At 34.1% G+C, this 22,954-nt stretch overlaps 3 protein-coding genes across 4 annotated transcripts; 2 read left to right on the top strand and 1 right to left on the bottom strand.

The window, feature by feature from the left end:
• Positions 1-391: 391 nt before the first annotated feature.
• g0s2 (G0/G1 switch 2) lies at positions 392-2,333 on the top strand. 2 transcript variants are annotated; one of them, XM_059541247.1, is made up of 2 exons: positions 392-482; positions 1,400-2,056. In XM_059541247.1, the coding sequence occupies exon 2, from the start codon at positions 1,417-1,419 to the stop codon at positions 1,753-1,755; it is 339 nt and encodes a 112-aa protein (XP_059397230.1). In that variant the 5' UTR covers positions 392-482; positions 1,400-1,416; the 3' UTR covers positions 1,756-2,056. The 2 variants fall into 2 exon arrangements, 1 of the variants encoding a protein (XP_059397230.1); XR_009428543.1 differs by lacking the exon at positions 392-482 and adding an exon at positions 2,179-2,333 and having other exon boundaries at positions 1,270-1,932.
• Positions 2,334-6,210: 3,877 nt separating this feature from the next.
• On the top strand, positions 6,211-9,637 carry LOC132129550 (OTU domain-containing protein 3-like; the record flags this gene model as incomplete). Its single annotated transcript, XM_059541177.1, has 5 exons — positions 6,211-6,342; positions 6,426-6,548; positions 6,638-6,755; positions 6,832-7,025; positions 9,016-9,637. Coding segments are annotated over 5 exons (732 nt in total), but the record flags the coding sequence as incomplete, so codon positions are not given.
• A 1,962-nt stretch (positions 9,638-11,599) lies between these two features.
• Positions 11,600-22,834, bottom strand: LOC132129057 (von Willebrand factor A domain-containing protein 1-like). The gene is made up of 6 exons (XM_059540478.1): positions 22,482-22,834; positions 17,501-18,058; positions 15,629-15,952; positions 14,330-14,614; positions 13,096-13,359; positions 11,600-12,121 (listed from the first exon to the last, which is right to left on the bottom strand). The coding sequence occupies exons 1-5, from the start codon at positions 22,564-22,566 to the stop codon at positions 13,106-13,108; spliced, it is 1,506 nt and encodes a 501-aa protein (XP_059396461.1). The 5' UTR covers positions 22,567-22,834; the 3' UTR covers positions 11,600-12,121; positions 13,096-13,105.
• Between the last annotated feature and the right edge of the window lie 120 nt (positions 22,835-22,954).

Below are 22,954 nucleotides of genomic sequence, written 5' to 3'. Positions count from 1 at the left end.
TTTACATATCATCATCATCTGGACAAATTAGTATTTGTTGTTAAGCATCACTATGTTAAGTGTTTTACCGCTTCTCATCGCATCATAAAACTGATCTGTGAACTTTGAATTTATTAACCATCACAGCTGGGTCATCAAGTCCTCTGGAGCTACTAATAAAATCTGCTCCAGTCTGCTTATACACAATCTTCACGTACAGTGTATTTTATGGTGTTTTCACGTGATCACAAGAAACAGGTTTCCTCGTTGTCTTTGTGAAACTTGGCAGACAGGTTTCATGATTTTGCCAGCAGCCCTGCAGTCATTCACCGCTCACATGAAGGAACTTGGACAAAAGTTGCATCTCAACCTCATGAATATTCATGTATGGAGGACGTCGATAGACAACCACTGGCCTTAAATAGACAGAGTGCCTCAACACCCATTGAAACTCTGAGGATAAAACTTAACAAGGACTTATTAGCTTCTTCAACATTTTACAAGTGAGTACATTTTGTCTTATCGAGTATCATTTTACAGCCTCAAAGCAGAAAATTATATATATTTTCTGCTTTGAGGCTGTAAAATGATTGCAATTTGAACTGTAAAATACTATTAAAATGCTATTGTTAATTATTATTTATTGTGTTATTTATTTATCATTTTTCTTAATAGAAAAAACATGTAATAGATATAATGGACTTTTACAAAAAAAAAAAAAAAACTCTTAAATGTATTTTACAAAAATAAATAAATAAATAAATAAATAAATTAATTAAGGTGAAAAAGAACAAGTCAGTGCTCACATTTGATAGTTTTTTCAATTAAAAATATGTGTTGTTCAGTTAATAAAACTGTTACGTCTTATATATTTTATTTACCAGTGCTATTTTAGTATCACCAAGATACAACTACAGTTGTTATTAATATTTTGAATTCAGTTTTTGAATCAATTTTGCTGTTTTGTAGTTTTTAGTTGTTTTGTTGCTGTTTTTATAAATGTTTATGTTACATAGAGACATATTTATATTTCAGTTTTAGTTTTAGTGCATCAAGTTAAATTAAAAGTTGTTTCTATTTGACGTTATTCCAGTTAACATTAATTTCATTTTGAGTAATTATTAATTAATTTTTAGTAATTAAGTCATTTTATAAATAATTTTCATTAAATCTTCCGTTTTAGTTAATTATAAAAACCCTGGTATTTATCTCAGAAAAAAATATTTCCTGTTCCTATTATGCACAATTTGAAAAATATTTGAATTAAATATATCCCTTGAATTAAATATTTGAATTAAATTCAAACAGCAGATCATGTTGTTTTCAAGATAATACTTCTTACCTGCACTGTTTACTACTATAATTGAGTTAATTTTATCATATACGCATATCATGACCTTTGATTTTCTTTTTTTCACAGACGTAACCACAGCTGCTATGGACACTTTGCATGAGCTCATCCCTTTTGCTAAGGAAATGCTGAGTGCTGGTCCCTCCAAGGGCTCTCTGAAGGTCTATCTAGTGGGCGGCACGTTCGCTGTCCTGGGAATGGTGAGCGGCGTGGTCCAGGTGGCCTCTTCTCTCTTCCCTGACCACGAGGAGCCTGACTTTGAGATGCTGAAGGTGCGGGAGCTCATACCAGTGAAGGAGCAGCTCCAGGAGCCACAAACCAGCATCCCTGAAGATGATGAGATGGATGCAGCGATGGAGGCCAAGGCTAAGGAACTGCCCATGAACAGACAGAGGCGGATGAGTTTCAGAGCTCACGCTTCATAAGCCACGTGCCCTGTTGCTGTTAATGCTACGTGAAGAAAGCCGAGCCAAAACGAAGTTCTGCTTGTGGACTGAGCCGTGAGGAACACGTCATGAGGAACCGTACGGACACAGTTCTTATTGTACCGAGAGCTGCAGAGCGGCTGGGAGAGGGAAATAATGACTTGATAGTTTACGACTGTTACGTATGTCTGTTTAGATGGTGTAATGATTTTTTTTATCAGATGATAATTATTTATAAAGGACGTATAAAAGTCATGTGAAGAGTGTATTACTGCCATAAAATAAATACATATTTGCTCAATCTCTGTCACTCAGTTGTAGATGATATTATGATTCATATTCATATGTCTGAGTCTTTTCTCATTTGTGTGTTCTTGGAACTGATTTTCACATAAACATAAATCTAATGAATCAAATCTTCAGTGTTTACTTTCATTGTAAAGTGAAGGTGACTAAAATACACTAAAAAAGAAAACATTTCTCATCTGAGTAGGAAAAGACAGCGTTTTAAGAAACTTTAATAATATTATTAATTATAGCTGGACTACGATGCAGAATTAAGAATTTGTGATTCACATTATTTGTGTGTGAAATAAAATTATACATTTGTTTATTCTTTAAATAATCTGTTTAAAGATTCATTATATCTGTATGAAATTATTATATATCTTAATTCAATAAATTTCAATTAAGAGGAGACACTGCAGGCAAAAACATATTTTTTTCATGCACCTGTATGTCAATTTTTAGATTTTGGGCTTTTTGGCTTTTCATTAAGATTTTTCAGACTAATGGAAAGAAAACATCAAAAAGACACTGGCAAGTGTTTCTTTTATAGCACTTTTATCTATTTGTGTCAATAGATTTCAATTACAATACCTATTTTTAAAGGCTGTTTTCTCAAAATGATTTTTTTTTCTTCAACATGGAGCAATAAATATCCACTTCAGTAACTCTTACACAAACCAAAATCTACATGTTTATTCCTGTCTATATTCTAAAGGTTTTTACAGAGGGATTTGATCATTTATAAAATGTATTGTTTTGTCGCTGTTCAAAGTATTTTCTGAATTATGTAGTGACAAAAAGAGATACACAGAATTCCCTCTGTAAAAACATTTGACTCTAATATGTCGAAATTTTTTTTTTACAAGAATTTCGAAACGGACTTCATCCAGTGTTCAGATTTTTGTACTAGAAATGTATGCAAATTAGCGCATATTTCATTAAATAATGCCTCACTTGCATATTTAAGCATAACATTTTAGAAAACTTGTGATACGTTTCTTTTTTCTTTTCTTTTTTTCTTTTCTTTTTTTCTTTTTTCTTTTTGCAATTATCAATGTAATCAAACTTGTTAAGTTAGGTCATAACTATTAGTACATTTTCTAACCCTATTTACCTGCAGTGTCTCGCTTTAAATATATACTTAACACCAACAACAATACTAATTATTTTGCGTTGAGAAATATTCGAATTTAAAATGTTTTATTTATTTATTTATTAATGATTTTCGCGGTCATGTCTTTTATTTTGGAAGCAAAGCCGGAACCGGAATTGAGGTTCTTTAGGTAGTAAACAAACCCAGCTCAGAGTGGCGTTCACCGAGTTTCTGTTCAGATTGTTGTTCAGTGTTCGTGTTTCTTATCGTGTTCGTGTTTCTGTCGTCTGATAATGTGAGTACAGTTGTGTGACACACTTTAATTGTCTTTCCTCTTCCGCATTCTGTCGTTTAAACGCCACCAAATCTGACAGATGTTTATTACGTTTCATTTCTGACACATCACGCAGCTGTTCCTCATCAGTTTAACATATATTTAGTCTGATATTTACCGTTCGTCATTCTAAACGTGTACTTGTTGGATTTATTGGCACCTATCTATCTCTACATACATATTTAAAAAGCTGTGATTTAAGAGTTTCGGTATGGTCTCAGATAATACGATTTTTTTATTTAAGCAGATAATAGTACATTAACCAAACTAGCTAATTATGTTTTTTATTATTATTGTAAAATTAAATTATATTTGCCGAAATAATAATGCTAACCTTATTTACAACAATACATTTCCGTCATTATAAAAGCAGTAAATCTAATGGTTAATCATTAGTATTAAATCTGTACTATTTTATTATTAGTAAAGATTGCAATATTAAATTTAAAGTTATTTTGGGTCTAGGCACCACGCACATCAAAAAAGAAAGATGACATCAGACAGAAAAACAGAAAGTTCATTAGTTTATACAAGTTAACTACTTTATTTCACATGACCTAAGAAATAACAATACTTCTACTGTGTTTTATTAATCTTAGTTAATGTTAATCCCGTGCATTATTAAACTCAAAAGTTGTGCTTGTTAACATTAGTTAATGCACTGTTAACATGAACTAACTGTGAAGAACAGTACTTTCATTACCTAACATTAACAGAGATTAGTAAATACTCGAATAGATGTGTAGTTCATTGTTTGTTCATGATAGTTAATACAGTAACTAACATTAACTTATTGTAAAGTGTTACTGAAAGCTTTTTACACCCTTTGAATGTCATTCTATATCAATCTATTAAGAATTTACTGTACTTGATATGTTTGTGTCAGGTTGAATGTTCATTTTAAGCAATTCCCCTTGTCATGACTGATTTTATGATGTTGTGATTCTTTTAGGTTACAGTTTTGTGTGTGTGATTGGTAGATGCATGACCGAGTGTAGTGCAGCAGCTCCATCATGTCAAGGAAACAGTCAGGAAAGCCCATAAAGGGAAACAGGAAGTGTGAATTAGAGAGGAAGAGAGACGAGAGAGCGGCCCGCCGGGCTCTGGCCAAAGACAGGAAGAACAGACCTCCAGGAGGAGATGATGGTGAGGAGTTTGTCAGCTTCTCCAACCAGCTTCAGGCTCTGGGGCTCAAACTCCGTGAGGTGCCTGGGGACGGGTATGTGTGGAGGATTGAGAGGACTGTCATATACAGACTGAGATCTTAGAGGAGTCAAGCTTCTGTTTCTCATGTAGTACATGATGACACACAGGCACGATTTCGAGCCCTTCGTTGAAGATGACGTGCCATTCACAGAGCATCTAACGTGTGTTTGTGTTGCCAGAAATCCAAAAGAAACTGAAACTTCAACTCAAACTCATCAGATTACATTGCAACTCACGTTAACCTTACTGTTAGTAGTTCATTAGTGGTGTTTGCTTAGTCAAGCATCACTATTAATGTTGCTTATACTTATATTTTTAACTTTGGTGAAAAAACTACTGTGCTACAGACATTTAACATGTTTTATTGATATCCAAAACCTATAAAGAAACATTTACATTATTTGAAATAAACAAAATAAGATAAATCCCCCATAAACTTATTTGAATTCATTTAGTTTCTGATGTATGTTTATATGTATATATATATATATGTGTGTAAACATACATCAGAATTACTAAAATTTAAAATGAACAAAAATGGAAAGTACAAAAATAAAAAAACTACTTCTAAATATTGCATTGATACTGTAATACTTTATTTAGGATACTATAATAACACTTGAGCCTATTAACAACCAGAAAAAATGTAAAAATAAATCTAATTATACTTGCAATAAAAAAAATTTATATTTCGGTGAGTTTCCAAGGCAGCATTCTTGTTTAGTTTCAGTTAAAGTTTAAGTTGAAGATAACCAAACTATAACTGAAATAAAAAATAAATAAATATAAACATACTGATAACTAAACTAGACAATTAACTAAACAGACACGCATATTTTTTAACTAATAAAACTGCCAATTTTTTTTTTTATTAAACTAAGATTAAAATAATAATAGAAAATAGAAAAAGCTCAAATAATAATTATTTAAAATACTAAAACCTAATTTGATATATGAAATATGACATCAGTACTGTATTAATGATACTACAATAACACTGGAACCAGTAAACAACCAGATAAAATGTATATATATATATATATATATATATATAAAACTGTTAAAATGAAAACAAATCTAGTTACTAAATATTTATATAAATATATATATATATAGTGGTGGGCATAGATTAATTTTTTTAATCTAGATTAATCTCACTGTAATCTTGGAATTAATCTAGATTAAAATGGCTCATTTGAATTCTGCCAAAGGTATTCAGAATATGTGTGCCACCCAAATAAAATAATGACTAAAAGTAACGTTAAGTCTTTGAGAACAGGTTTCTCATAGTTCGCCTAGTATAGACCCAGCTCTCAACCCAACTTTGAGAATAGATTAACGGCGATATTTTTTTTTATCGCCCGATAAGAGTCTCCCGTTAACGCAGCACGTTAACGCAGATAACGGCCCACCACTAATATATATATGTATATATATATATATATATATATATATATATATATATATATATATATATAGAGAGAGGGAGAGTGAGAGTGAGAGTGAGAGTGAGTGCTGTTATCCATGATATCTTTGTTGTTTTTCTTTCTCAGTGTCAAACCTGTCTCAGCCGGGCACGTTTGCTGGAAACGATGCTATCGTGGCCTTCGCTCGCAGGCAGCAATTGAAAGTGGTTATTCATCAGCTGAACGCTCCATTGTGGGAGGTGATGGAGCATTTACGTCTTTGATTCATGTCATTCTAATGTGTGTTTTTATTAATAGTTTAATAAAACAAATGTACATGCAGATAAATGGTACAGAGAAGCCTTCATGTCGTGAGCTACACATCGCATATCGCTATGGAGATCATTATGACAGCGTCAGAAAGACTGGAGATAACTCTGAGAGTCCGGCACATCTGCGTATAGAGGTCTGTCCAGCTAAACAAACATCAGTCACATACATGAACCACAGTCTGACATCTTCTGAAGGTCAAGGTCTTATTTCTTCTTTGGACAGAGTCTGAATAATTCCAGACGCTTTGGAGATGGTCAGAAGGAAAAGTCGAGAGGCGCCTCTCCCTCACGCTCTCTCTCTGAAGATGAAGAGCTGATCTTGAGCATTCTCTGTGAAGATAGTCAGTCAATATTTAAATCCCTGTCAACTGATTTCAATTGCAATATGCTCTTCTCACCACTGTTTTGTGTCTGCAGATCAATCGGACAATCTGTGTCAATCAAGGGCCACATCACAGACGAGCCACAGTGATTGGCTGGAGTCGGAACTAAACAACCAATCATCACGGAGAGATTGTGCCTCAGGGACACACCATTTATGTCAAGACATGCAGGCTGAACGTAGTGAAAACACATCGCCAACAGAGAGCAGCATTTCACTTAAACCCAAGGTGACAACAGCATTATTTTAGTGTAATTGGAAAAATATTAGTGTTTATTAATATTTTAAATTCGTTTTTTATTTTTATATTTTCTTTTTTTATTTGAATAATTAAATAAATTAAAGTTTTAGTCATTTAGTAGGGATTTTGTCATTATAATTATTTTCTATTAGATATTTAAAGGATGTAGTTTTTATTAAATTTAGTTTCAGTTTTAGTTATTTTAGCACAAGTTAAATTCAATTAAAATGAATTATTTGCCTTGACAACTAGCTGAAATAAAGTATATACAACAAATTACATTAATTGAAATAAAATAAATGAAAACTGACAAAAAAATATTATTAAAAAAGACAAAATGTACCTTTTTTTTAGTTTAATTTTAAGTTTAAAATAACAAACAAAATTAAATGAGAATAACTAAACTAAAACATAACAATTAAATAAATTAGGGGTGTCCCCGACTAAGGATTTTCATCGTCGAATCAGAATTTTCGAATCTTGCTGATATTCGACTGATAGTCGAGTAATATGTTTGGGGGCGGGGCAAAATACATTGAGCCAAGTCAGACATTTGACTAACATAATTACTGATGTTAACACACAGGGAAAATGTGTAATGAACACCTTGCAGATATAAACGGGGTAAATAATGTTTTATGTTTTGATTAACAGATAGCTAACACTTAACGTCGACGAAACCATAACAGTTAACAATTGTATTATTATTTTATTTTTTACAGTAGTGCTCTCATTATAACGTTAGCCTAAAACATAAGCAGTTAATGTTCTGCATTTCTGTTTTGAGCTGCGCACGCTGAAGATGACCAGTAGAGTGACGCATTTGATAGCAAGTTTTTAATCAATGGGAATAAACTCAGGATTTAATGTAGAATACGCTTCGTTATTAATAAAACATACCGTTAATATTAAGACTTTTAGGCTATTTGCAAAAAAAGGCCCTGAATGCACATGAACATATCTGCGGGGCTCTGAATGTGAACTCCTTTTGTGGACGTGTTCTTCGAAACAATGTGCAGAAACCATGTGCAGAAACACGGCAGCTAAACTAAAAATACATAGCATTTTAGTATAATGGTCTTCTCATTATAATAGTATGTATATAACAGTCCCAGTCATAGTTATAAATATTCTGCATTGTAGTTTGACCTGCTCGCACTGTGCGCTGAAGAGATATCACCATAGTACTGCAATGAAGCGCTTGACTCAAAACCAAATGCATCTTATATCAGGTAAATAATATATCCATGATATATATATACACCGGCTGAAATGTTTTGAAATCACTTGTACCCTACCTGTTAGATAAAAATCCAGTCTCTGCCTGTGTCTGCCTGTTTGAGTGTTGGTAAAGTTTTAAATCCCTGCCGCCAAGATGCTCCTCTGTCGGTCACGGATTATGGAAAGTGAAACAAATCTATAGGGGTGGCTGGATTTATTCACGCACTTTAAATATTAATTTGAAGCTTCTTTCTTTTCAGATTCTCACAGCTTTATCATAATAGGCTGTATATGAACTTATTGGGAGAAAACTGGTAGATCTATGTAAAATCAGACATTTGAGATCCCCATATAGTCAAAATGGCATAATCAACACCCCGCGAATATTCGACCGTTAGATTGCTAGTCGAATCAGGCTCCTCGAATCAAAGCATCGATTCGTCGACTATTTGGGGACACCCCTTAAATAAATCAAACCAATTTAGATTTTTTTTTGTCGTTTTTATTATTTTTTAAATATGTCTATATATTTTCTGTTGAAATATGTCTCTATAGGTTCTGTTATTTCAGTTTTAGTTTTCATTATTTTAGTACATCAGGTTAAACTAAATGAAAAGCTGAGTAAAATTTTATTTTATTTCAAGTATTTTTTTTTTCATGGTTTTACTTTTAGTTAACTACAATAATCCTGGATGAAAAGAATACAAATAATAAAGTTTTCTTGTTTCCCCACCCCCCACCCCCCCACACTTTTTAGCTCTCTACAAAACAAAGGAAAGAGCAACAGTGCCTAGAAAAGAAGAAACGTCAGGAGGAGAGACATAGACAGAAGGTTTTACAGGGCAGAGGGTCACATGACCAAAATCAGAACATACCTGAAGCTGTCACTCTTGTGCCAGCGCTCAACACCCTGAGAATCTAGAGCAAACATGGGAGGCTAATTTAAGTGGTCCGTACACTGTGCAATGATCTAGAAACTTGATAGTTCGAATGTATAGGGACTGTGTTGTATGATTGAGGGTGCATTTCTTTAGCACAAGGATGATGTCAAGATGCGTCGGGCTGTAAGCTGTGCTTGAGATTGCTGGCGACTGCATTTTTGTACCGAACAGTCGAATATTAACTCTCATAAATTTCAGTTGACACATCTGAGCTCAGCCAAAGAACACATGTAAAGGGAACCGAAATATTGAGAGGAGAAAGAGTTGAAGATTAATAATGGACCACTGTTTAAGCCTGTCGGGGTATTTGATTTATTTGTTTAAAACACTTTGGGTTCTGTTTTTACTTTCGAATGATCATTGTTTTAATTGAGCGGTTTCAAACAGTTGGGCAACATCATATTCTGCAGTGGAATTCTATAAATAAACATTTCAAATGAGATTTAAATTATTCTCTACAATGAGTGAATCTCAGGAAATTGGTCAAGAACAGGTCATTTTTCACTTCAAAATAGAAATTATATTAAGCTTGAAGCAAGAAAAAAATAATTCTTGTGAAGCTAAATTATTCATTTACATCACAAATTACTGTATTACAGTAATGAAAAAATGAGTTTTGTATTTTGTAATGAGAATCTAATGACAGAAATAGTGGTAATAATAATAAAAAAACTCTAAAAGACATTGCAATTAAATAATTTGGACAGAAATAAACTTTGTGGTCTAATAACAGGTTTTTTTTGTTTTTGTATGTGTGTATATATATATATAGAGAACGTGTGTGTGTGTGTATATATATATATATATATATATATATGTATATATATATGTGTGTGTGTGTGTGTATTTATATATTTGTATATATATTAATATATGTATATGTATGTGTGTGTGTGTTTGTGTGTTTATGTATATGTTAAATAATTTATATGTATATATTTGTATATATATATATTAATATATGTATATGAATGTGTGTGTATATATATATATATATATATATATATATATATATATATACACATATATATATTAATATGTATGTGTGTGTGTTTGTGTGTGTTTATGTATATGTTAAATAATTTATATAATTTTTTATTTAGCCATTAAATGTCATAAAATCTAAGATAAAATAAAAAGCATACATTTTACACATTACACAGTTTTAGGAACAAAAGCAGACATGGATTGAAATAGATCCTTTTTTATTCTTTAATAACTAAAAAACAACAGTGAAAACAGTGATGTGTATGACGTGCAGCCAAGCTGGGAATGAACAAGCACTTTTTCATAATGCAGAAAGCCCAACTTGCTATTATGTTGCAACAAACAGAGACAAAATATCAGATGCTGAATTTTTTTTGAATAGCTACAAATTCTTACATAATGACCCTGAAATGAGATGAAAACCATTATTAAAGACTGTATGAATGAAATGATCTATCCCTAAACACTATTTTAAGAACTTGATCCAGTCTGCGAACATGTTTGCATGTTAAGACACAACTACAGAGAAAAACATTGATAAATCCAAGCAACGGTATGCATGCACAGGAAGAAGCTTGACCCACTGAAAGAGTCACTTTTCTTCAAACAAACCAGTCACTGCCCTTTTGAACCACAAAACATCTGCGAGAGACATCTGCGAAATCTTAGTACTTTAGCCAGTTTTCAGTGTTTCACGGCTGACAAAATCTGCAGTTATCATAACGTGTGTAACTCCAGTACGGTTACAATATATGCATTGACCTTAAAGAAAAAACAGTGATGGAAGTCATTCAGATTCCCCCCAAAAATGTCTAATTGTTCCCATTTCAAACTGTACAGAGAAATCTCAAATATACAGTAACCAACTACATCTCTGTTAAATATAACTCAAAAAGCATTAGTAGGATATTTACAAACTATTGCTTTGGCGATATAACTCTTAATAAAAACTTAAATATCTAATACGTAAACATTCTGGCTATTAAAAGGAAAATTACAGCTTCAATTGAAAGTGTTGGGTTAAAGAAACTGCACATAAATGTTAAAAAACACAGTTTTTAATATAGCCACATGATAATATTATATAATATAATATAGTAATATATTATATGATAATATAGTCTTTCTCTCATGAGCATATAAAGTCGGTAAACCCTGTAACTTTCTCTCAAAATAGACTGTTTAATTTCTTGCCCCATAGACCTCTATTATAAGTGCATTACTGTAAATGTATGGAAGCTTGTTTCTGCCATGGAATAAAAAAGGTAATTGTGACTTTATCTCACAATTCAGACCTTTTTTCTCGCAATTAAAAAAATAAATAAATAAAAAATCAGTGGAGGAAACAATTGTGAGTTTATATCTCCCAGTTCTGTTTATATCATGCAATTCTTCTTTTTTTTTTATTCAAAATTGTGAGAAACAAAGTCCAAATTGTAACAGAATCTTGCAATTGCAAGGAAAAGCAACAATTATTTATTTTTATTCCATATCGATGTAAACTCAGAATTCTGATAAAAGAATTTCTAAATTGTGAGATATAATCTCAATTGTGAGAAAAAAGAATTGTGAACTCAAGATATAAATTGTGAGATATAAACTCAAAAATGGTCTACGGTGATGCACAGCAAGCCACAGATCTCAGCCGTCAATAGCACTGAACTTTGATTCTCTGATTCTTCAGAAGGTCACTTTTAAGTTCAGACTCTTTTAGTCTCCTTTATTAGAAGCATGGTTTGGGGTTTGCGTATCAGTGCATGTTGTGTTGGGGTGTTTAAAGATCACCATCTATGGGTATTGAATATTCAAACAGCTACAGTGTCCTGGACTCCCTTGTCCTCCCATCTGTCCATTTGTGGGAAGTTTTTGGTGTTGCTCATCCCTCCATCTTTCGTGTTTGGCAGAGCGGTGCGCCACAGTTCTAGGTCAACGCAGCTGTATGGTAACACAAACAGAAGATGCTGTTGTTATTACAAATGCAATTCTGTGGTAAAATAAAACACTTCACCTTTTAACCCTAAAAAGCCTACAGTATTATATTTTATACGCAAAGGCCTTTAAATGATCAACATCAAACTTTGCTTAAAAAAAAACTTGCTGTGCACAACCTACTACATGCCTTCGGTCATCTAAATGATAGTTTAGACTTATTTAGCAAGTAAAAAGTATTGTAAGAAAGTCCCCCTTCACATTGTGGTTCATGTTTCTTTTTGCTGTGAGTCATTTACTGATTTTTAAAAAAATTTTAAGTAAACAAGAATAACTTTCTTGTATAAAATACATGCAGACCTTGTGTGTAGGTGCTTTATGGTTTTGTCTATGATTCAATGCAGTTGCATTTTTCAGGCTATTATTTCTTATGCCAGGCTTTGCAAGCTAGTGGTTGAAATGGGAACTGCAGTCCAAATGCAAAATATTAGAGATAGTGATTTCTCCCACCCCCTCTTCCTCAGAATCAACAATCTCGTGGGTTGCCAGATTGAGGACTCGCAACAGGAACGACAACAACGAGCCTTAGACTTTGAGTTTATTTATCCACGTTTTATTATGCCTCTTCTCATTGAATGTTTTAAATGGATGCCAAAACTTTTTAAGGTAAGGTAGAATCTGTGATCTTTAACCCAGTTCTTTTACTGGCTTTCATAGTCCAACTGGCAACCCAGGGTGTCGAAAATACCATTGCTTAAATTGGCAGAGGACGGATTCACACAGAATAAAACAAAAACAGACATTCTGACACTGAACACACATTTGGAATAACTAGTTGTAGTGTTCTTTTTTCAGAGAAGCAATCATATTATGGTATTTTTATGCTTTAGTACATTAAAAAAAATGACATACTGTAACTTTAAGATGCTTATTATATAAAATAACCCATAATCCCCATGTTTCCCTGACAGGCGTCTCACCCGAACACATTTAAGCAGTGCAGCAGAGTCCCTCCCCACGGGCCGTCCGGTACACCGGAGAGACACAGACGCGGGCCTTGGAGGGCACATGGTTGAGGGTGGTGGAAAGCTGGTTGGGTGGTAGATACAGGGTGGAGCGCTGGCTCTGACCTTGCTCCCATGTGACCCAGTAACCACGCAGACCATCGTATCTTCCCTTCCAGCGGAGCTGCACTGACTCACTGCCCACTGTGGTCAGCTGCAGATCTGAGAGAGCTGGCAACACTGAGAGAAACAGGGAGAGAGGTCAGGCTTCCCGTTTCTTGCTGGGAATCAGAGGGAGGGGATGTGGGAATAATACTGCAGGAACATTAAAATAGCATGGTCTCGTTGAAAAGAGAAAATGATTTTTATTAAATGAACGTTTGGGGTCAGTACAATGTTTTATTTATTTTTTTCTAAAAAGGATGAAAAGATATGGATGATCAAAAGTTACAGTAAAACATTTATGGATGTCTATTTCAAATAAATAAACTTTCTATCATTGAAGAATCCTGAAGAAAAATGTCACAAAAATATGGAGAAGCACAACAATTTTGATAAAAATAAATCTTTCTTGAGCAGGAAATCAGCATATTAGAATTATTTCTGAGGGATCATGTGACAATGAAGACTGGAGTAATGATGGTGAACATCACCGAAAGAAATTACATTCTAAAATATTTTAAAAAAGAAAACACTTGAAATTATAATAATAATTCAGATTTTTACAGTTTTTACTGAATTTGTGATCAAATAAATGCAGCCTTGGTGAGCAAAAGAGACTTCTTTCAAAAACATAAAAAAAAAAAAATAACAGTCCGTTTGTAGCCTAATTTATAAAAATAATCTAAATTCACCAAAGTTGTGCTCATCTATAAAGATTAATAAAACTTGTAAGAATTACAAACTTGGTATTTTGTCGAGGGAAGTGATCCTAACTTCCAGGTTGGCCTACAAAAATACATCAGCAGTCTACAGAAACCAAATGAATTCATCAAAATGACAAATAAGTAACTACTGAGATATCTCCATTTTCTAAATGAAATAGAGAATGCTTTATAAATTATAATTAATTTCCTGTATTTAAAAAGAATTTGAATTGAAGAAGAATTGCCATTTAAGTTTAAGGAAGCAGAATTAAAGTTTAAATTCATATAACTGCAATGAGTAATTTTGATACAGAAGGAAAGTGCACTGATAATGCGATTCTTACCCTCCTGTGTACAGACTTTAACCGTCATGGCTCTCTCTCTGCCGGAGGCCTGTCTCGCGCTCACAGTGACCAGGTACTGTGTGTCAGGCTGGAGACCGGTCAGGACTGTGGAGTTCTGTCTGTTACTGACGCTGACGACCCGCAGCAGGCCTGTAGGGAGCGCTGAATACTCCAGCGTGTACCCCTGGATGAGGTGAGGCAGCAGTGGACCCCAGCTCACACGCACACTGTTAGTGCTGGACTCTGACACGGTCACTGTGGACAGAGTCTGCACTTGTGGCTGCACTTCTGGGGTGAAGACATGAGACAGGAGAACTTCTCAGTGTTTGAACACGCTTTTCATTTAAATTCACCTTAATAAGTTTATATAATCTACAAGAGTGATAAAGAGGGTGACTGTTGTTTCCCTTTATATTTGTGCAAGTCAACCAGAAACTGTTCACATCCCATTTAATTCTAAAGTACACGGGGTTTGTGGGAGGAGCATAATACGCACTCATTCTTGTTTCATGTTGATTTTAACAGTAAATATGCAATGGATCCTGGCATTTTACTTTTGAGCTTGTTTTTCAGTATTTCCAGTACTTCTCAAAGATTCTTAATTGCCATTATTGTAATGGAGTTAAAATGACATCTTAATATTTCAAAAATATAATAAATATTTAACATCAATATTAAAGTTAACATTATTATTATTATTATTATTATTATTAATGCTAATTAAGAAATTATACTGCTCATGATGAAGATAATTTTTTAATAAAATGTATTTTATTATTATTAGTAGTAGTAGTATAAAACAATAAAGACAATACAAAAGGTAATTGTCATAAAAATATTTTTTTTCTTAATTTCTATTATACATTTTATTATGCAAAGATAATTTTATTTTCAAAATATAATATTATTTTCATATATATATACACACACACACACACACACACACACACATATATATATATATATATATATATATATATATATATATATATGTGTGTGTGTGTGTGTGTGTATTTATGAAAATAATATTATATTTTGAAAATATATATATATTGGAATGAAATATGATTGGGATATATTACTGAGAGATATATCCTGCTCCTATATGTGTGTGTGTGTGTGTGTGTGTGTGTGTATCTATCTATCTATCTATCTATCTATCTATCTATCTATCTATCTATCTATCTATCTATCTATAAGAATGAAAAAGTAATATTAAAGAAATCATTATGAGCAGTATAATTTCTTAATTATAATTGGTAACCAATAATAATCATGATATATATATATATATTGCACCTGGCAGTGTAGTGAAGGTGGCATGGAGAGAGTTGAGGAACTCCAGGTTAGCGTTCGGTGTGAGCGTGACTGTGTACTTGGTGTCTGGACGCAGGCCAAACAGCTTAGCCGAGCTGGCATCTCCGGGCCGCCTGATCCTCTGAAAAGGACCCAAACCAGTACCAGGACTGGTGCCTGAACCTCCCGTCCCTGTGGTCTGCCCTGTTTGGATGGGACCAAACTGGATATCATAGTAGCCGGTGCCAGCCAACACAGGCCTCCATTCCAGCTGAGCAGTAGTGCTGGTGACCGACTTCACCTGTAGCCTCTCGGCCCGGATAATCTCTGCATTTAATCATGAACAAAGAGACATAAGAGATGGCAGAATTTACATTTATGCATTTAGCAGACACTTTTATCCAAAGCGTCTTATAGTGCATTCAGGCTATACATTTTTTCTTACCAGTATGTATAAATTAAACAAATCACACAAGTCACAAAATCCACACCTAGGGCAATTAAAAGTGCGGAAGATTGCCCACTAATAACAACAATGTCTAGCGCTGTGGGGGACTTCGCCGGGGGTCGAAAAGGCCATGATAATTTCTGAATAAATAGCCCTTATCTCTTATTACAGTGTTTGCGGGTTTTGTCTGTTTTCTCCGGGCCCTTCTTCTCTTGGAGCCGTCTCAAGTTATTTGTGTCGGAGTCGACTGGCATTCGAGATTCCTTCTGCACACTAGGGTGGAGCTAGCTATTCACACCCACATAAGATCACTTTCCCCGTCAAGAAAACGCTCTCATCAGACTGACTGTTACTCTGGATGAAATGGAAAACCAGGGTCTATAGAGGTTTGTAAAGTGTCAAGAATTGTGTGTTTTTATTTGATTCAGTTACAGTTAGGATTAAAGCAATAATTCTTATTTGCCATCAGTTACTCACCTTCATGTCATTCCAAACTTGTATTAATTCTTAACAAACAAAAAAAAAACTACTGCACAAGGCCACATTTTCAGTGTTTAACTATTTATATTCCGGTCTGTACCTCACATAAATATTATGATTTCAGAAGAATCATTATAGCAATCAAACTGACTATTTCATGTTATTTCAATGGTGATTTTACTTTTATAAAAACGTGTCTAAATCTTTACGTTATTTTATTTCATGTTGACTTTAACGATGCACATGTTTTCAGTCCCAATATATCATCTTTAAAATTGTTTGAAAGTTTCTGTATATATACATATATATTGATAGATTAATTGTTTTGGTTATTTTTCTTTTTTTTTTGTCAACAGAAATTTTCAGCAATAATTTGTAGTTCTCATTAGATTCTTATTGTTTTAAGAAATTACTTAAAATGACATTTTTAATGTTACAAAACATGTTAAATATATAATATTTAATAAATAATAATAATAATAATTTATTATTATTATTATTAGTATGAGGATTTTCTTTGGTCCTTTCTGGACCATGATAGCCCATGGTCAATATTTACTTTTGTAGTAAAGAAAAGATCATCATGAACTTACTAGATTCTTATTACTGTAGTAATAAATTAGATAACATTACATTTTATTATTACAAAAATATATTAAACATTTCAAACTGAATTAAAATTATTATTATTATTATTATTATTAATTATTATATTTATTTTATCAATTTATGTATATATTTATTTTTGGAGGTTGAGAGTCCATTGTCATCATTTTGTTTTGTAATATGGATGATCATGAACCTCTAAACATCTACCTTTGTGTTTCAACAGAAGAAAAAGGCATACAGGTTTATAATGCATTGATGGTGAGTACATGATTGAAAAATGTTTTTTTTTTTTTGCCATGAACTAATGCAGTTTTTGAGATATTTAATAAACAACCCACCAATAATTGCGTTCCTCAATTCTTCGCTGATGATGTTGATATCGTCAATGTCCACAAAGAACAGGTGCTCCTCGGCGGGTGGACTCACAGCCTCTCTCAGCACCTGATAGTTCCCGTGACCAGTGGAAACCACCAGGACGGCCACGCCCTCTTCCCGCAGCCTCGCCATTGGTTCCTGCACCTCGCCAGGGTTCACTCCATCCGTGAGCCAAACCAGAACCCGTGGCAGATCTGGTCTGGCACCTCCCGGCACGCCCTGCCTCAAAACCTGATTCCTAGCCATCAGTAGAGCATCCACCGTGTTGGTGTCGCCCTTCAGCTGTTTAGTCCTCCCCAGGGCCGCCTGCAGTCCATCCTGGGAGCTGTAGGTGTCAAAGCTGAACTCCAGATGGGGTTCGGTCCCAACCTGCAGCAGTCCCACCCTCACCTGATCCGGCCCCAAAGAGAAGGGCAGCAGGAGCTCCTTGAGGAAGTCCACCATACGGACGAACTCGTAGGAGGCCACACTACCAGAGGAGTCAAGGAGGAAGAGGACGTCGCCCTCGCAGCAGTTTAAAACTGTAGGTGAAAAACAAGAGTAGACATTTAAGGAAATGATCTATGCTTTAACATCTCAAGAGGGGGAGATGAGTGTTTATTTAGCACATAGCAGCACTAAAACACTCCAGACTTTCCAAGGCATGAGGAGAAAGAGTACAGTATATACACAAGCTACTAGGAATCTCTTTGGTTGCACACTCTTAAAAATCAAGGTTCTTTATTGGCATCTATGGTTCCTTAAAGAACCTTTAACATAAATGGAACCTTTTCATTCCACAGAAGGTTCTTTATAGTGGAAAAAGGATTCTTAGGATTCTTAAAATGTTTTTCAAACCAAGAAAAATTGGCTCTTTAAGAACTTTTCACTCAATTGCAAAAATGTTTTTATATGTGCCCCTGAAGCAGAAAACAAGTCTTAAGTCGCTGGGGTATATTTGTAGCAATAGCCAAAAATACACTGTATGGGTCAAAACTTCATTTGGACAACTTTAAACCAGATTTTCTAAATATTTGAATTTTTTTGCACCCTTAGATTCAAACCATTCACCAATAATTATTGATTATTCAGCTTTCAGATAATGTATAAATCTCAATCTCTATTATTTTTTTTATTTTTTTTAACCTTATGACTGGTTTTGTGGTCCAGGGTCACTTATGCCATCGCTGTAAGACCCCCTTTTTGAAACCTTAATTTTTAAGAGACCCATTTTATTGTTTGCCAGCTGTATATCATAAGTTTGGTTGGTTAAAAAAAGCATGTATTTTCAACAAGCAACATCTATCAATCATGGACAAATAAGTTTAATATTTAAGGACTTGGTTCAACCAAAAATGAAACTTCTGTCATCATTTACTCATTTTTGCCTGAGGGTAGAACTGTCTCTTTAAGGTTAGGGGTTATAAACAAGAGGGTGTGATAGTCTTGTAGGGCTGCATGATTAATTTGATTAATCAAACAAATAGTCATTTATGTAGAAATATAAATTATATATATATATGTACAATAATAATAATATGAAATATTAAAAAAATTGCATTACTCATTCAATATTAAAAAATCATAAATATTTATATATTTATGCATTTTTATTATTGAATTAATAAAAATGTTTTTTGTTGTTATGCATGCAGTATTTTATATTTAAGAGAATATTTAATTATAATAATTTCATATTTTGTTACAAATATTTACCACGTTAAAATATTTTAAATAGTAATATATTAATTAGTAATAATACAAAAAATATATTATTGTCATTATTTTCTAGTCATGTTGATATAATAACTGCATTTTTAACCAAATTGTGCAGACAAGCACAGCAAACCTAGAGCTTTTTTTTTCAACTCAATTTAAATTGCAATCGCAATTTTTGTCATAAATTTTATCTGATATTTCACCCCAAATTGTGCAGACCTTCAGTTTCAGTGCTTCAGATGTTTACTATGGAAAGTTCAGATGCTGTGTACTCACACTCCCTCTTTACTGACCACAAACTCACTAAATGTTTATAGAACACAATAAAATAGGGAGAAACTCTGAGAAAGAAGGGCCAAACAGAGATAAGTGTAAAAACAAGTGAGGAAATAAGTAATTTGCGAAGGAAGTGGGCTTGAACGGTAGATGCTAAAAATAAGGATAAGAACACAGTAGTATTTATTAGCATACGGAAGACCTGGGAGTTACACAATATTTCAGGAGATGGAACATTTATTTGGCCATCACAGGAATTTCCTGGCAGAGAAGACCTCCAACCTGGAGCTGCATGATAAACATAAACAGATGGGGGAAGGAACAGCCCTGCTACTGGATGTTACATGCAGGAGGCGGATGGACGACGAAGGGCAGGCATGGAGGGAAAGGGGGAAGTGAGAAATGGCTGTTCCATATTATGAAGTAAAAGAAGGAATGTAGAGGATTTTCCAGAAGTCCCTGAAGAGGAAGAAAGACTGTGTGCAGAAAAGAGCAAGAGAGCAAGTGGGTGAAAGGCCACAGAGAGCCAAGTGTTCGCCACCCAAAACAATCAAAAGTCACCCACCCAAGTCCTCTGAGAAGATCTGGAGGCGTCCGAACCAATTTGAATCAAAATACAAAAGAATCTTGCAAATCTTAAGCATCTTGCACTATTGCAAAAACATTTGTTGCTCAGTTTTTGCTTTTTTTGGTGACAAAGGTCCTGTTTCATCAATTAATTTGGATGAAACTTAAAACCACGTGCATAGTTGGCATAGTTTTCTTCTGCTTTGCTAAGAGAAAAGAGCCCATCGGGTCACTTGAACCTGCGACTGCTAAATAATTGACCTTTGCCAGACTGCTTGGAAGCAGGGTGCGGTGGCACTTAGCACAGAAACTCCTGTAGTCAAAGCCAAAATGCTCTAGGCTCTTCCAGAATTACTCTCTGTGATTCACTGTTGGTGTGTCTATGGTTTTGTTCAGACAAGCAGCTAAAATTAGTTTTTTTTTGGCATTTCAGATTTGAATCTGATTTGTTTTGACATTTTTGTTTCTCTAAATTCTGCGCTTACAATCTGTTTCGCAATACATTTTTCTTTCCCACTATGGAATAAAACAAGTAACTTGCAATTATGAGTTTATATCATAAATGCAAGTTATAAACATATTTTCAACTTAACATCTCTCAATTCTAACTTTTTTTTCAGAATTGTGAACGAATCTCGCAGTTCTGCATTTATGCCTCGCAATTCTCACAATGTTTATATCGTAGTAAGTTCTGACTTCTTTTGAGAATTAAGAGAAGAAAGTCTGTTTTGAGGTATGTCAACTCAGAATTGCAAGGAAAAAAATCCTAAATTGTGAGATAAAAGGTCGCAATTGCATTTTTTATTTTTTTTCCTGTAGCAAAACAAGCTTCTATATTAAACACATGAAAATTGATTTTTACAAATCAACACATGCTTCCATATGTAATATGAAATCTGACTATAATTTAGTTTTGGTGGCATATCTGACTCAATCTGTTTAGATTTAGAGTCTGCACAGCAGAAAATCAAGAAACCTAATCTAAACCATGTGCAATCAGATTAAAATCATAGTTTTTATGTCATTGGCATACAACAGATATGTGAAGTCACACAAGTGCATAATCTTGTATGAAGCAGTGTACAAATGATCATTTTGGCTCTCTTGTTCCTCATATAGTGAACTACTGTATGTGACTTCCACTATGTAGTGAATGAGTGAGCGAATCCATGCTTTTGGATCCAGTAAATGCATAAATTCCTCTGTTGCATATTTTCTATCATGCATTTCATGGTTTCTGTGGGTTGTCATGACAGACATCAGCAGAAGCAAAATGTACAAAATACCATTATTTTCTGGAATTTGATAGGTTTCTCATAACCCTAAAGCGGTTGATAGCCTAACATTAGTGACTGACAGGTAAAGTCCTTTAATTCGCATACCTCACTCAAAATGTATGTCAGCGATGTGCTGACAAGTTTTTGCAGTTTTCTATTCATACAGCTAATACTCACCTGAAAATTTAAGGCATTCACTTTGATAATAGAATTGTATTTAACATAATGAGATATATAAGACAACACACAATGAGAAAATGATTTACTGCAACTTAAAACATTTACGAATAGACCCAATTCATATCAAGTATTTGGTTATTTTCAATTTTTCTTTTGCTCCGATCACTAAAACTTGGGCCATATACTTTAAAGGACAAGAATTCGACACGCTGCCTGAAGCAAAAAGCATTTACACAGGTTTTTTTTTTCCTAGCTCATTTTTGTAATGTGTGTATTGTGCTGCTCAGAAAGAAAGTATCTCCATATTCCTTCTTTCATTTGCATTATTGTTTAAAGGGCTAGAATAGAATAGAATAGAATAGAATAGAATAGAATAGAATAGAAATGCACACTAAGCTTAACGTTAACTCAGCATTGATCAAAGTAGTTTTTAACCCTTTACACTTCTAAATGTTCTAAATGTTAACATTAGTTAATATGCAACAGTAAACATGAAATAACTATGTAAGTTTCTTTGTTTTGCGAAATAAAAGATTGGTTATTCTTCTGAATCAGGTACCGACTGATATGACTCACCTGGATCAGGTACTGACCAAATGACTCACCTATCGAGTTTTGAATAAAACTTTGTGGTTTAAATGAATCAGGTATAGAGAACTAATGATTCCGAGTTTTGAATAAAACGAAATGTTTCACGTAAATCAAAGTAGGCTACTTAATGCTCAATCAGTATAGTTCACCTAAATCACACCATGAGTCTTGAAGCAGAACAAAGCCTATCGTTCTGGTTTTGAGTCCTGAATGAAATGACTCCGCTGAATCAGACACCAAGTTCCGAATTAAAACGTGATTCGCGTAAGTTACGTGCAGAGTCCTGAATAAAAGAATATGATTCACCACAATCTCAAAATAAGTTCCAAATGAAAACGTGACTGAAGCGACTGACCTGAATCAGGTACCGAGTCCTGAGCGTCTCCTGTCGACAGAAACACGCTGATGAACACACACGTGAGCGCTCGACGGACCTCCATGATGCACTTCAGTTCTGGACCTTTTAACGCGTCTACATCGCCTAGCACAATTTCTATCCAAACTGTACTTTTAAAGTCGCATTCAACGCAGTCACTCACCGGAGCGGTACTTTTTTTTTTTTTTTTAACTGCTATAAAATCGCAGCTGCAGCACCTGCGCGTTTATTCTACATGATTTACGCGTCGCGAACGTTAAAAAATACACACGGAACTTTGCGCTCTCACATAAACTGCGCAGTCTTTCGGATTAAAACTCTCTCTCTCTCTCTCTCTCTCTCTCTCTCTCTCTCTCTCTCTCTCTCGGCTACTGAATGCATCAGGTTCCCTCCCTCCCTCCTGTCTGCTCTGTGCACTCCTCCTCCACTGATTTAGACGGGTACCAGCGTCA

Source organism: Carassius carassius, chromosome 46 (genome assembly GCF_963082965.1).
Source record: "Carassius carassius chromosome 46, fCarCar2.1, whole genome shotgun sequence".
NCBI lineage: Eukaryota > Metazoa > Chordata > Actinopteri > Cypriniformes > Cyprinidae > Carassius > Carassius carassius.
This window is presented reverse-complemented; position numbering and strand designations above follow the sequence as displayed.

What these genes read in the sequence shown, in the direction of transcription:
- g0s2 (XM_059541247.1), top strand. Translation starts at nt 1,417, where the DNA reads ATGGACACTTTGCATGAGCTCATCCCTTTTGCTAAGGAAATGCTGAGT.
- LOC132129057 (XM_059540478.1), bottom strand. Translation starts at nt 22,566, where the DNA reads ATGGAGGTCCGTCGAGCGCTCACGTGTGTGTTCATCAGCGTGTTTCTG. An exon ending in GGACTCGGTACCTGATTCAG is followed by an intron (nt 18,059 to 22,481) that starts GTCAGTCGCTTC and finishes TTTCACCTACAG; the next exon opens with TTTTAAACTGCTGCGAGGGC. An exon ending in TAAAGTCTGTACACAGGAGG is followed by an intron (nt 13,360 to 14,329) that starts GTAAGAATCGCA and finishes TGTTTCTCTCAG; the next exon opens with TGTTGCCAGCTCTCTCAGAT.